At 57.4% G+C, this 13,814-nt stretch overlaps 1 protein-coding gene across 1 annotated transcript; it reads right to left on the minus strand.

Annotated features, from left to right (window-relative positions):
- Positions 1-5,695: 5,695 nt before the first annotated feature.
- On the minus strand, positions 5,696-12,868 carry LOC104139201 (kallikrein-14-like). The gene is made up of 7 exons (XM_009667243.2): positions 12,741-12,868; positions 12,122-12,393; positions 11,466-11,588; positions 8,382-8,544; positions 7,299-7,546; positions 6,774-6,913; positions 5,696-6,037 (listed from the first exon to the last, which is right to left on the minus strand). Exons 1-7 carry the CDS (start codon positions 12,866-12,868, stop codon positions 5,888-5,890), a joined length of 1,224 nt encoding a protein of 407 aa, XP_009665538.2. The 3' UTR covers positions 5,696-5,887.
- Between the last annotated feature and the right edge of the window lie 946 nt (positions 12,869-13,814).

Below are 13,814 nucleotides of genomic sequence, written 5' to 3' on the forward strand. Positions count from 1 at the left end.
CCCAGGGCCTCCCGCGGGACCGGAGCTGAGGCCTGTCGGAGCGGTCACACGCCCTCCCCGGCACACCCCGGCCTGGGGCGATGTGGGCCCGTGCCAGCCCGGCTGTCGTGGAGCCTCCTGGGGCCTCACTGGGGCCTCGTGGGGTGTCGTGGAGCCTCCTGGGGCCTCACTGGGATGTTATGGAGCCTCCTGGGGTCTCACCGGGGCCTCACCGGGGTGTCGTGGGGCCTCCTGGAGACTCTCTGGGGTGTTGTGGAGCCTCCTGAGGTCTCACTGAGGCCTCAGGGGGTGTCATGGGGCCTCCCTGAGGTGTCATGGAGCCTTATCAAGGTGTCATGGAGCCTCCTGGAGCCTTCTGGGATGTTATGGAGCCTCCTGGGGCCTCCCTGGGGTGTCATGGAGCCTCCTGGAGCCTCATCAGGGTGCCATGGAGCCTCCTGAGGCCTCACTGGGATGTTACGGAGCCTCCTGGAGCCTCACTGGGGCCTCCCTGGGTGTTGTGGAGCTTTCCTGGGGTGTCGTAGAGCCTCCTGGAGCCTCGCTGGGGCCTCCCAGGGTGTCATGGGGCCTCCCTGCGATGTCATGGAGCTTCCTGGGGCCTCGCTAGGGCCTCCAGGGGTGTCTTAGGGCCTCACCAGGGCCTTCTGGAAAGCCTCCCAGGGCTTCTCTGGAGTGCCGTGGACCATCCCAGGACCTCTCTGGGTGTTGTGGAGCCTTCTGGGCCTCCCTGGGTGTCATGAAGCTTCCCGGGGCCTTTTGAGGCCTCCTGGGGTTGTCAAGGAGCCCCATGGAGCCTCCTGAGACCTCCCTGGAGTGTCGTGGGTCCTTGTGGGGCCTCCTAGGGCTTCCCAGTGCTGCCCAGTGTCTCCTCTGACCTTGTGGAGCCTCCCAGGGCCTTGAGGGGCCTCCTGGGGAATCATGAGGCCTTGTGGGACCTCTCCCAGGCCTCCCAGTGCCTTTCAGTGCCTTCTGAAGCCTCCCAGTTCCACCCAGTGCCTCCCAGTGCCTCCTAGTGCTGCCAGGTGCCTCCCAGTGTGACCCAGTGTCCTCCTATGCCATCCCAGTGCTTTTCAGCATGTCTCAGTCTCTTCTGGGCATCCCAATACATCCCAGTGTGTCCCACTGCCTTCCAGAGCATCCCAGTACATCCCAGTGCCTCCCAGTGCAACCCAGTGCCTCTCAGTGTCCTCTGGAATATCCCAGCACATACTAGTGCATGCCAGTGCTGCCCAGTGTGATCCAGTCCCTCCCAGTGTCCTCCTGGTGCCTCCTCAAGTATCCCAGTGGCTCCCAGTGCATCCCAGTGCTCCCACAGGGCCTCCCAGTATGTCCTAGTACATCTCAGTGCAATCCAGTGTGTCCCTGAGCTCCTGCAGTACCTCCCAGTGCCTCCCAGTGCAGACACGTACTCCCTAGGGGCGTCTCCCAGCACGTCCCAGCACGTCTTCATGCATCCCAGTGCCTCCCAGTCAACCTTGTGCTTCCCAGTACCTCCTAGCATGCCCCAGTATATCCCAGTGCCTCCCAGTGCATGCCAATGTGTCCTAATACCTTCCTGTGCCTCCCAGTGTGCTTCTGTGCTCCCTTGAAGCTTCCCAGTGCCTCCCAGTTCATCCCAGAGCCTCTTAGGGCCTCCCAGTGCCTTTTCTGTCCTTTCTAGTGCCTCCCAGTCCTTTCCAGTGCTCTTCCTGAAATTCCCAGTGCCTCCACGTGTCCTTCGTGGTGTCTCCCAGTGCCTCCCAGTGTCCTCCTGGTCCTTCCCAGTGCCTTCCAGTCCTTCCTGGTACCTCCCAGTGCCCTTCCAGTAATTCCCAGTGCCTCTTGGCGGCCTTCCCATCTTTCCTGTAATTCCCAGGGCCTCCCAGTCCTTCCCAGTGCCTCCCAGTACTTCCCTGTGTTTCCCTGGGACACTTCCCCAGCGCTTTTCTCTCCCTCTCCTTGCCCAGTTACCCCCAGTCGGCCGCACTGGGGCCAAATCACCCACAGCTGCTCGTGCCCTCTGAATTACCCACAATCCTCTGCAGCTCTTGGGATTGGGGGGGGGTGGGTAGGTGGGACTTCCTTCCATTGAGGAGACCGAGCCCAAATTAGCATCGGGTAATGAGCCCCTCCGTTAACGAAGCGAGGAAATGCCCCCCCCCCCCAGGGGCCAGGGCAGGTGGGGGAGGCCATGACTTGCCTCAGTTTCCCCCTTCGGCCTCCCCCACAATCCCTTAATGACAGGGCGGGGCCCCACCATGGGGTGTCTGGGGCCGGCTTGTGCCCACGGGCTGGCGGCAGCAGCCGGAGGCAGAGTTAAGGGGAGGCTGAGCGGGGGCAGAGTTAAGGGGATCCCCCAAAAACGCCGGTTTAAGGGGACATTGAACAGGGGCAGAGTTAAGGGGACCCTGAAGCCGGGGCAGATTAAAGAGGACATCAAGCAAGGGCAGAGTTAAGGGGACTCCCCCCAAGAAAGGGCAGAGTTAAGGGGACATGGAGCAGGGCAGAGTTAAGGGGACACCAAGAAAGGGCAGAGTTAAGGGGACACTGAGCAGGGCAGAGTTAAAGGGACACCGAGAAAGGGCAGAGTTAAGGGGACCCCCCAAGAAAGGGCAGAGTTAAGGGGACATGGAGCAGGGCAGAGCTAAGGGGACCCCAAGAAAGGGCAGAATTAAGGGGATATTGAGCAGGGCAGATTAAAGGGGACATGGAGCAGGGCCAGAGTTAAGGGGACCCCAAAAGGTCAAAGTAAAGGGGACCCCAAAGCAGGGGCAGAGTTAAGGGGACCCTGAAACAAGGGCAGATTAAAGAGGACATCAAGCAGGGGCTGAGTTAAGGGGACCCCACGAAAAGGCAGAGTTAAGGGGACACTGAGCAGGGCAGAATTAAGGGGACCCAAAGAAAGGGCAGAGTTAAGGGGACATCGAACATGGCCAAGCTAAGGGGACCCAAAAGAAGGGGCAGAGTTAAGGGGTCCCTGATTAGGGGCAGAGTTAAGGGGAGGCAGAGTTACCCCAAAGCATGACCCTGATTCCCCTGGGGCCACTGGCGCCGCTTCCTCCTGGCACCAAAGGTCCTCGGGGACACTGGGGTGGCTCCCCTCCTTGGTGCTTGTCCCCACCCTCCGTCCGCCCCCACGGGTGGGTGTGCTTGGCCACCCATCCGAGCCCCCTGAATCTGCCTGCGGGGATCCCCGGCTGGCCGCCCCTGACCCCCTCCCCAAAAAGGTCCCGACCACCACGCGCTCCAGTCTCCGTGCTGTCTCTCCAGGAGTGGTTTTTCCAGCCTGCCCCCCCGCCCCCTCCCCGGCCGTCGTGCCACCCACCATCCCAGCTGCGCTGTCACCGCCGGTGAATTTGTCACCTCCTTTTCTGGGCGCCGGCCAGGCCCTGCCGAGAACCGGGCCGGCTGGTTTACGCACCGCCACTGCGCACCTCTCCCGGGGTGGCTCCGGGCCACCAGCTTCGGCTCAGGGACCCTGGGATGGGGGCAGTGGTGGCAGTGGGGACAATCCCAGCCCTGGCATGGATGCCAGCCATGGGGATGGTCACCTGGCTCTGGCATGGGGGTCAGATGCCACCCATAGGGATGGCAGGGTAGAGATTGATGAGGATGAGTGGCTGTCCCTGGCATGGGTGCCACCAAAGCGATGGGTGCCTGCCCCTGGTGCAGAGGTTGGAGAGATGCCACCCATGGGGATGAGTGGCTGTCCCTGGCATGGGTGTCACCAATAGGGGCGGGTGCCCATACCTGCTGCAGAGATGCCACCAAAGAGCAGGAGTGCCCGTCCCTGGCATGGAGGCATGATGCCACCAGTGGGGATGGACACCTGTCCCCAGCATCAGTATCAGATGTCACCCATGGGTGGCCTGTCCCTGGCATGGAGGTTAGAGAGATGCCACCGATGGGGACGAGTGCTCATCCCTGGCATGGAGGTAGGATGCCAGCAACAGGGATGGACGCCCATTCCCGTCACCAGTGCTGGGTGTCACCCATGGGTGGCCTGTCCCTGGCACAGAGGTTGGAGGGATGCCAGCAACAGGGATGGACACCCGTCCCCAGGATGGGTGTCAGACACCACCCACGGGTGCCCATCCCTGGCATGGTGGCAGGATGTCACCAATGGGCATGGACACCCATCCCTGGCATGGAGGGATGCCATCCATGGGGATAACCACCTGTCCCCAGCATGGATGCCACTGCAGGGGACATGTGCCCATCCCCAGCATGGAGATGGGATGGATGCCACCAACAGGGACAGGCCCCTGTGGACACGCTGACACCACGTGGCCAACAGCAGCTTGGGTGTCCCCAAGGTGTCACCGTCCCCACTCCTCAGGAGCCTGAAGGACACCATCTCCGAGGGGGTGACATCCTGTTCCAGACCTGAGGGACCTCAGACGCTACCACCATCCAGGGAGCATCCAAAGACTGTCCCCAAACCCTAAATCTCAGGAACGGTGGCAGTGGGCTTGTCCCAGGCAAAGCCCCCTCACCCCCTCCAGATTAGGGCCATGCAGAGCTCCCCCAGGCCTTCTGCTCAGTGCTAATTGGAGGGCTAATTGGGACTAACGAGGATGCCTCCTCGAAATCCCTGTCCCTTTCCGGATGCCCACAGAGGGGGCACCTTGCACAAGGTCCCCGTGTCCCTGGAGAGCAGCCGAGCCGACGTTAACCCACCCTCCCCGGTGACCTCGGCTTCCCACCCAGTTAACGCAGTGGGGAAACATGGCTGGCATCGTTAATTCATTAATTAATTGGGTGATTCATTAGTGCGGGGTTACACCCCCCTCCCCCCACCCCCCAGCAGCCAGTGAAATTTCCTTGAGAGATTGGGAGAAGAAAGTTCCCGGAGACGGGAGGTGTGCAGGGAACAGGGATTCATTTTCTCATTAATGACCCTCATTAGCTGCTCTTATTAATTAGTCCTTTTCCCCAACGTTGCTCTTGGAGGAGGAACCAACGTCTATTCTCAAATCGAGAGGATTTTCTTCATTAATATTCATGCTAATAGCGGAAATCCGTCCCGGGGTGCTAATTAATAATTGTCCTTGTCATGACGAGGTTATTGTGGCACATCAGGATTACAATTAACGTGTCATTAATAATCATCCCATCAATGACTGTCCTATTAATAGCAACGAGGTGGTGGGGGAGGGTAGCTGGTCCCCATAGCAAGCGGATGGGACAGGGAGGAGAAGGGACCCAGGCGTCCGAGTGATACCCTCCAATCAGGCCCATTTCCCTCCGCCTTGGACTGGGAGAGCATTGCGAGTGGTGGGGTAACTGGGACCAGTTTGGCCCTTCCCACCAGTCCTGGGGGCTGGTGGAGGAGGCTGGAAACAGGCACCGATACTCCCCCCCCTCCAAAATCCCCCCCCAAATCTGGACCTCCCCCGTCTCCCTGTTCCCACATCTCCCATTGACCCCCCCCCCACTTCCCAGTGCCCCCAGCACCCCTAGTTCCCAGTGATCCCAGTGCCACCCTCTCCCATTTCCCGGGCCCTCCAGAAGCAATCTCAGCTTCCCACTCCACAAAGGCTGCAGCAAAGGGACAAATCCTGCCCTGAAGGAACAGAACTGGCCCTGGGGGATGTGGCAGGTCCCCAACCAACCCTGCCCCGAGCATGTGGGTCATGGAGACCCCCAAGGTCGCCCCCTCCCCCCCAAATCCCTCCATCAATCCAGGTCCCCATTTTCACTCTATACCTTTATTCTTCCAACCAAATCTCAGCTTCCCAAATACAGCTGGGTATTTTTTTTTCCCCACCCCCTCCCCCAGCGCCTAAATTGGGGGCCAAAAAAAATCCCTCGTGGCAGGTCTGGCCAGGCTGCAGTGGTGGGAGAAGTGCCGGAGCAAGGAGGGGGATGGCAGGATGGAGCTGGCCACATGTCCACGGCCGACGTCTCACTGCTTGACGTATTTGTTGATCCAGGGCACGGCTCGGCACACATTGGAGTAGACGCCGGGCTGCCCCTTGCGCCCGCACACCGCCATGCCCCATGAGACGACGCCTTGCAGCATCCCGTTGCACACCAGCGGGCCCCCAGAGTCACCCTGCGGGGAGAGGTTTTACAGCTTGGGTTGGAGATAGCGGTGGAGGAGGCTGGAAGCCTCGCACGGGCCCATCCACGTGCCGTGGCCCAGCTCCAGCTCTGTGGCTCAAGTATGTTGGAGTTGTGGGGAAGCTAAACCTTGGAGGGGTCCATGTGGCATGGGCCATCCCTGGTTTTATGGCTTGAGCTGGAGATAACGGTGGAGGAAGTTGGAAGCCTTGCATGGGCCAGTTCATGTGCTTTTGGCCCATCCCTGCTTTTATGGCTTGGGTTGGAGATAATGTGGAGGACATCAAACCTTGCAGGGGCCTGTCCACCTGCCGTGGCCCTGCTCCAGCTCTGCGGCTCAAATATGCTGTAGTTGTGGGGAACCTGAGCCTTACATGGGCCAGGTCATATGCCATGGCCGGTCTCCAGCTCCATGCCTTGGCCATGAGGTAGCAGTGGGGAACCCAAGCCTTGCACAGGCTAGTCCATGTGCCGTGGCCCGTCCCTGGTTTTTTTGGCTTAGGTTGGAGATAATGGTGGAGGACATCAAACCTTGCACGAGCCCATCCACGTGCCATGGCCTACCTACAGGTCCATGGCTTGGCCATGAGGAACCCAAACCGTGCGCGGGCCACTCCACGAGCCGTGCCTTTGCCTTGTGTGTAAGCTCAAAGCCATGCCAGCGCCCCCCCCCCCCTTCTCCCAGCAGCAGAGAGGGAGGTGGCTGCAGGGGCCTCAACCCTCCTTACCTGGCAGGAATCGATGCCCCCTTGTGGGACACCGGCGCAAAACATGTTGGGGGTGATGGTCGAGGCCCCGTATGCTCTGGTGCACTTCTGCTTCCCGAAGACAATGATGCCGGCACATTGCAAATTTCTGGGCAGCTTTGCTGCAGGGCAAGGAGAAGGGGGACAGACGGTGAGAAGAGGGGAGGGGGGGAGACTCGCTCATCTAGGCCTAATGCTGAGGCCTGAGCAGACCTCATAATGCTTCTGGAGGAGATTCCCTCAGAAGTGGACAGTGTAGGTGACTCTTTCAGAGATGGGTTGTCCAATGGGAAGGAAACCCAACCCCAGCCCTAAAGGAAAACCCAACTAGAAGACATTCTCCACAGGGAACTGCTCCCAGGGCAGAGTTAAGGTGATATTTTTATCCCGTTTCTGCAGCTGAGAAGGCCGGGGTAAAATGCGACCTCCTTGGAAACCCCTTTTCCCTGCCAAGTTGCCTCCCCCTACCCTACCTCTTCCACCGAGGTGTCCGTTATGAGCTAGTACCTCCAGGGGACTTGGTTGTACCCCAGCCAGAGATGCTGCACCTCATCCCGTCCGTGGGACATCTCGTGGCTAATCTGATCTTCTTGATGTTGTTGCTAAACTGAACGGGCTTGTTCAGCCTCAGGAGCATGAAGTCATTGTCGTTCTTGCGGGGGTTGTAGGCCGGGTGGACGATGAACTGTGAAATCGTCCTCACTTCGCCTGTGCCGTCCCGTAGGGTGTCTGTCCCAATTAAAACCCTGAGGTTGCTGCCCCGGGGAAGAAGGCCGAGAGATCAGTACCAGTCCCTCCAGAGGAGACACACAACCCCTGGCACCGAGGGTTCTCCACCACAGGCATCAACAAGGGTTGTCCAATGCAGCTTCTCCATGGGGAACTGTTCAGTGGGCAGAGTTAAGGTGATGTGGCCCTGGGACCACTTTATCCCATTTCCCCCAGGGAGGAGGCCAGGAAAAAAGGCAGCTGCCAGGGGAGTCATGAGTCAGCTCTCCTCCAAGAGCTCTTTGCTAACTCAGATACCCTGGGGCATCTCCCATCTCCACGAGCAACCGTTGGTGCCTTGACTTCAACTCCTTGGCCTCACCTTCCTCTTCCTGACTCCAGGACTCCCACTTGCGACATCCTAGCAATTTTACCGCAAGTCCAACTTCTTCCTGCCAACTTTCCCTTTGGCTTTTCTTCCTCATTTCCCCTACAAAATATCCTATTTGCTCTCGCAGAACCTTGCTGGAAAGGGAAGCCTAAGAAATCTGGCCGTGGGGGGGTGGGGGGGGGCATCCTCTGGGATACCAGCCTCTGCATGCCAACATCTGGAGATGTCTGCATCTGGACATAGCCATATTTGGAGGTAGCAGACTAGGGATTACCAATGCCCAGATACCAGAATCCGGAGGTGTCCACATCTGGAGGCATCAAACATCCAGGGCACCTACCTCTGGGTACCGACGTTTGGAAGCACCATCCTCTGGGCACAAACATCTGGAGGCACCAATCCCTGGGACCCTCTCACTCCCTTGGTCGTTGCAGGGTGCTACATAATGCTGGCTTGTAGCCATGGGGCACGTGAACGTGACGCCAGCTTACCTGCTTGGCTGCTTGCAGTGAGCGGCCGTCAGGACCCACTGGGAGCCTATCAAGCTTCCTCCACACAGGATTTGGCCCCTCTTGGTGATGGCAACTTGGAAAGGTCGCTGGGTGATGGAGCAGGGCCTCCCGCCAATGATACGGGAGTCGTCTTCCTCTGGCACTGTAACACAGAGCATCAAACGTCACCGTGGGAGGGTTGCATGAAGCATGGGGTCATGCCATTGTGGGGACAATTCTTCTTTCAAAGCAACCTGCTATTTTGGGTTGAAAAGAAGAGAAAACGTTGCAAAATGGAGCCTGTAAAACATCCCTGGTGAAATGTAAAGGGAAAAGCTCCCTTTCCAGTCTTTAAAATCCCATCAGAACAGTCAAAATCATGTTAAAAGCATCTATTTTTATGGGTTGATTGAGCTACCAGTCAGCCTATTGGGGTCTCACTGGCCTTCTTTCTGGGAGGAGAAAGAGACATTTTGGGGACCAGGAACCAGCAATTGAAATCCAACCATTTGTAGCCAAAATTGGACCAGCTCCCACAGGTATGTTTTCTCCTGGTGCCACTTGGTGGTGGTGGTGGGGAGCCACAGCTCCATGCCCCGACCACCCCTTCCAAGCAGAGAGCTGAGGTGGGAGCTCCTGTGAGAGGATCCCGCCAGGGCCGGTCTGTCATGCCAGGCTGCGCTAATGAGCTGTCTTGGAAATCATGGTGCGTCAGGAAGTCACCAGGGCCACTTATCTCTGCTGGTTTCACCATGTGTCTCTGGGAGGGGCATCTGTTCCACTTCTAGGATTCCTCCCAGCCCAAGATTGGACTCTGAGACAGAGGTGACGCACCCCTAAAAGAGCTGATTTCTTCTTCCTTGGTTGGTCAGAAAGCCTGTACGACCAGCTTGGAAGGACTCCTACCTTCTGGATGGCTCACATTATGTGCTCCGGCCTAGTAGTTAGGGCCAGGGTGGGAGATGGTTGCATCAACACAATTAAGAGAAGCCCTGATGTAGGGAGAAATGATAAGAAGACCTCGCTCAGGAACATAAGTCCTTACATCTCTCTGGAGCAGAGACATCTCAGTCCCGTCAAGTTGGTCAGGAAGAAAGAGATGTCCACTGGCTTGGTTTTGGGGGTCTTTGTCTTGGTCAGAGGGCAGAAAAGGGGTCTCTGTGGAGCCCCCACTTCTGGCATGGGTCTTCCAACCTTTTGGGTCTCTGGACGCATGTCCCCTCGCTTTTTCTAGCTGCCGTAGGCAGGTGTCCGTTGGATTTGGCCAGCCTTGAATGTCTTGATGGTCCTCAGAGGGAGTGAAGGGACCTTTCCAAGAGGCAATCCCATTCCATCCAGAGCTGGACATCTACCAGATAAAATGTCCCTCCCCATGTCTGGACATTTATGGTTAAAGAGGTTTCTGGTGGGACTATCTTGAGGTCATGCCCGCTCAAGGCTCCACTCACGTATCCACAAAATGGAGCTCAACACCTTTCAAGGTGCTCCCTGTGTCACTCCCAGCCTCCACCTACAGCTCTATGCAGGCAAGAACATTTCAGGTCCTTTGGGGGTCTCAAACAGCACCTCGGCCAAGGAAACTGGAGTGGACCCCTGATGCTGAGCCATGTCCAAGTGGGAGGAGACAACATTTGCAAAAAAAACGGAGGATAATTACTTCAGATTTTTTTTTTAAGGAAAAAAAGCCCCCTTCCACCCCCCAAAAACATGTAGTAGTTGGACTTTTGCCTCTGCTGAACTGGAGATACCAAGTCCCTGTTCTTCAAGGTGCCCTCGTGGGTGTTGGGGCTGAGTCCTCCATGCTGCATTCTAGGGCATCCCAGCCATCTTGGCTATCTTGGGCAGAGGTTGCAGCTACCACCTCCAAGCGCTGGCTGCTGTGGTGAATCTGAGCACGTGCACGGTGTGTGGTATCTGCAGTAGTTTTCCACCGAATGTTGGGACATTGGCATTTACCTGTGAGACTGGTTTGTGCTGGTGGGGATTACAGCCTGTGATAGGTGGCAATGGGAGACGCCCAAGTTTCAGGCCACCTGGAATTCACTGCTATCCGGTCCCAGCAGCGTTGCCAAAGTTGGAGGGTGGGAACTGTCCCAGCACAAATGCTCATCAGGAAAGCATTCCTCGTCATCTAAAGGGCTGTCCTTGGGCCTTTGGAGTCCAGCCATCAGGTTTAGACTCCACCAGGCTCCTTGTAGGCATCTCAGTGGCTTCCCGGGGATCTCATGGGGGAAGGTCTCTGTTCAGAAAGGCCAGCCGGTGGAGATGTAGGCAATACAACATGGCAGAGTCCTAAGGTAGGATCCATATCCTGGATTTCCAGAGGCTACAGGCAGCCAGAGAGCTCCAGCCTAGAAGACGACGCTTCCACCCCAAAACAAGCCATAACAAATCTTCCCCCAAAACCACAGTTCTTGGAAAGCCACAGGCCAAATTATCCAGCCACTGTATCTGGACATGACCGTGTTTGTTTTCTGTAGGATCCAGGCATTTCGATTCCGCTCTGGCAACACAGATTTGGATGAGGAGATACTGCGATCAGGTCAGATCTGAGGCCTTTGCAGCCCACCGTGGGAAATCACAGCCTCCTCTTTCCTCTCCAACCCGAGACACATCCGGGGGCCATGCTGGTGCCCTTTGGAAGAGCATTGTTTTGGAGGCTAGCAGAGAGGAAGGAGATGTTCCTGTCGTGATTTAAGTTTCTCTTTTCTTCCCTTCACCCCGTGGGGATGTTTTTCTCTCGGCCTTTTTGCACTTGTAAAAGAAATCTCTTTACGGTCTTGCAGAGGAGGGAAAGAAGTTGTCCCGGCGATCTCAATATCCTCCAACTGCTTGCAGGAATTCTTCCCTCTGCGTCTTCTGCAGGGACATTTCTCCGGTGTGAGGCCATATCCGGGGGGGGGCTGTTTTATCTCAGCTCCAAACGAAAACAGGTTTCAAAAATCGCGAGGCCTTGCCCAAACCTTCCATCAGCAAGATTCCCGCGAGCCAAGGCGACATGTCTGCCCCTCCTCTCCCCCCGGACACAACCCTACAAAATAGCTGTGACGTCCCCATCCCCCTTCCCTGGCCACCGCCACTTACGCTCGTCACCTTCCTTGCCCGCCTCCCAAGCTCGTGCCGGCAGTGGGACGGCGAGGAGCAGTCCCACCACGAGGATGAAGACGGGGATGAAGCCAAAGGCCCTGTGTCTCTCATGAGCCATTCCTGGGGTGGAGAAACCAAACAGGATTAGCCCTGGGAGGGCCTCAGGAGAGAGGCCAGCAGTGGGTGGGGGGACAGTCCCCTGCCCCTGTCCTGTGGTATCCCTTGGGGGATGGCAGCCAAAGGGACCAAGATACCCTTGGTGTTTTGTGGTGGCTTCATTCTTGAAGACCTCGGGGTGGCATCAGCCACCTCTTCTCTCCGTCCCATCTTGGCTGAATGCAGCTCTCCAGGGGACCAAACCCACTTGTGTGAGGACAACGTGGAAGGACTGCTCTCCTCCCAATTCCAGCTAAACTAGGAGCTCCAGCTGGGACACCTGAGCCTGGCCAGGAGATGGAAGGTCTCCCCCAAAGCTATAAGCATGGGGATGGATGGATTTGACCCATGGGGGGATGGAGATGGATGGATCTCTCTTGCAGAGAGACAGGGAGATCTCAGATACCTGGGTTTCATGGTGGCCACATCCACCCTTGGAGACCCAGATACTGGAGAGCTGGTGGCACCCCGGTCCCCAAACCTGAGGGTGCACTCACCTGCTGGAGGATGCGCCAGCGAAGAGCGCCAGGGCTGGCTCCGCGTGCACGGCGGGAAGCCGAGAGCCCGTGGCCCCGGCATATTTATACCAGGACGAAAAGTAGGCCGTGTCTCTCCGGAGTGAGTCAAGAGCACTTGGGCGACGGGTCGGCATGGCACCGGGGCAAGCGTGGCCGTGGGCGTCTCCCGGGCCCCGAGGATGATTATCTCTTTGAAGTCCCAAAGGAAACGTCGCCGGCTCTCCGGGCACTGGGAGAGGAACGCCCCACTCCTCCCATTGCGAAAGCCGCCGTGGACACGGGGGTGAGAAATCGGGCCCAAAAACAGCCCGCACGCGACACGGTTGGGTGAATCAGCTTTCCCCGCCAGTCCGGGGGATGAGGAGGGATGGACCAACCGCCGGGTGCGGACGGGCTGGATGAGGACCCGTCCCCGGGGGCGTCGTTAAATGTCAGCCGGGTGCAGCGCCGCATTAGCTGGCTCCATCTGCCCGTCCGACCGTAAGTCTCTCTAGTCGTCTGTCTGTCCATCTGTCTGTCTGCCTGGCCAGCTGCCCATCCATCTGTCTGTCCATCCGACTGTAAGTCTACCAAGATGTCTGTCCATCCAGCCATCTACCTGTCTGTCCATCCTGTTGTCCAGCCTTCTATCTGTTTGCCAGTCCATCTGTCCATCCATTTATCTGCCTGCTCATCCATCTGTCCATCCGACTCTAAGTCTGTTCGGCCATCTGGCTGTCCAACCATCTATCTGTCTGTCCATCCAGCTGTCCATCCACCTGTCTACCTGTCTATTCATCTGATTGTAAGTCTGTCTAGCTGTCTGTCCATCCATCCGCCTGTCTGGCCATCTGTCTGTTTGTCCATATGACCGTAAGCCTGTCCAGCTAGCGGTCTCTCTGTCTGTCACTCCGTCTCTGGCTAGCTGGTCTGCTATCTGCCCACCTGCACATCCGTCTCTCAGTCTGTCCATTCATCTACCCTTCTGTTCATCCGTCCATCTGTCTGCAACCTGCCAGTCCATCTGTTCACATCTCTCTGTTCTTCTATCTGTTCACATCTCTGTCTATCCGTCTGTCTCTGTTTGTCCCTCTGCTCATCCATCAGTCTCCCTTGCCATCTGTCCCTCCATCTGTATAGCTATTTGTGTCAGTCTGTCTGTCCAGCGAGCCAGCTAGCTAGCTGCCTGTCTGTCCTTCCTATCTATCTATCTATCTATCTATCTATCTATCTATCTATCTATCTATCTATCTAATCTACCTACCTACCTACCTACCTACCTACCTATCTACCTACCTACCTACCCATCCATCCATCCATCCATCTGTCCTTCCGTCTATCCCTCTATCCATCCATCCACCCATGTGTCCAGCTGTCCATCCAACTCCCTGTCCATCCGTCTACCGGCGACCCTCACGAGCGCAACATAAGTCAGGTAGTCTCAAAACTGCCCACCCGTGCACGTGCGTGCATGCACGCGTGTGTGCAGGGACAGCGTTTTTTGCATGCGCTCACGTGCAAGAACGGGCGTTTGGCACGTGCACGTGTGCAAGGACGGGCGTTTTGCACACGCGCGTGTGGTGATGGGGGTTTTTGCACGTGCACAGGGCGAGGGGATGCGGATGTGCACGGACGCGTGTGCGTTTGCTCACTGCCGGAGCACATCTGATTTGTCACATCCTGGGACACCCCA

Source organism: Struthio camelus, chromosome 33 (genome assembly GCF_040807025.1).
Source record: "Struthio camelus isolate bStrCam1 chromosome 33, bStrCam1.hap1, whole genome shotgun sequence".
In the NCBI taxonomy this organism is placed as follows: Eukaryota; Metazoa; Chordata; class Aves; order Struthioniformes; family Struthionidae; genus Struthio; species Struthio camelus.

Coding starts and splice junctions, on each gene's coding strand:
- LOC104139201 (XM_009667243.2), bottom strand. CDS start 12,868: ATGGTTGGACAGCCAGATGGCCGAACAGACTTAGAGTCGGATGGACAG. Junction 11,589..12,121: donor GCTGGCGCATCCTCCAGCAG/GTGAGTGCACCC, acceptor TCTCCACCCCAG/GAATGGCTCATGAGAGACAC. Junction 6,038..6,773: donor GGGGCATCGATTCCTGCCAG/GTAAGGAGGGTT, acceptor CTCTCCCCGCAG/GGTGACTCTGGGGGCCCGCT.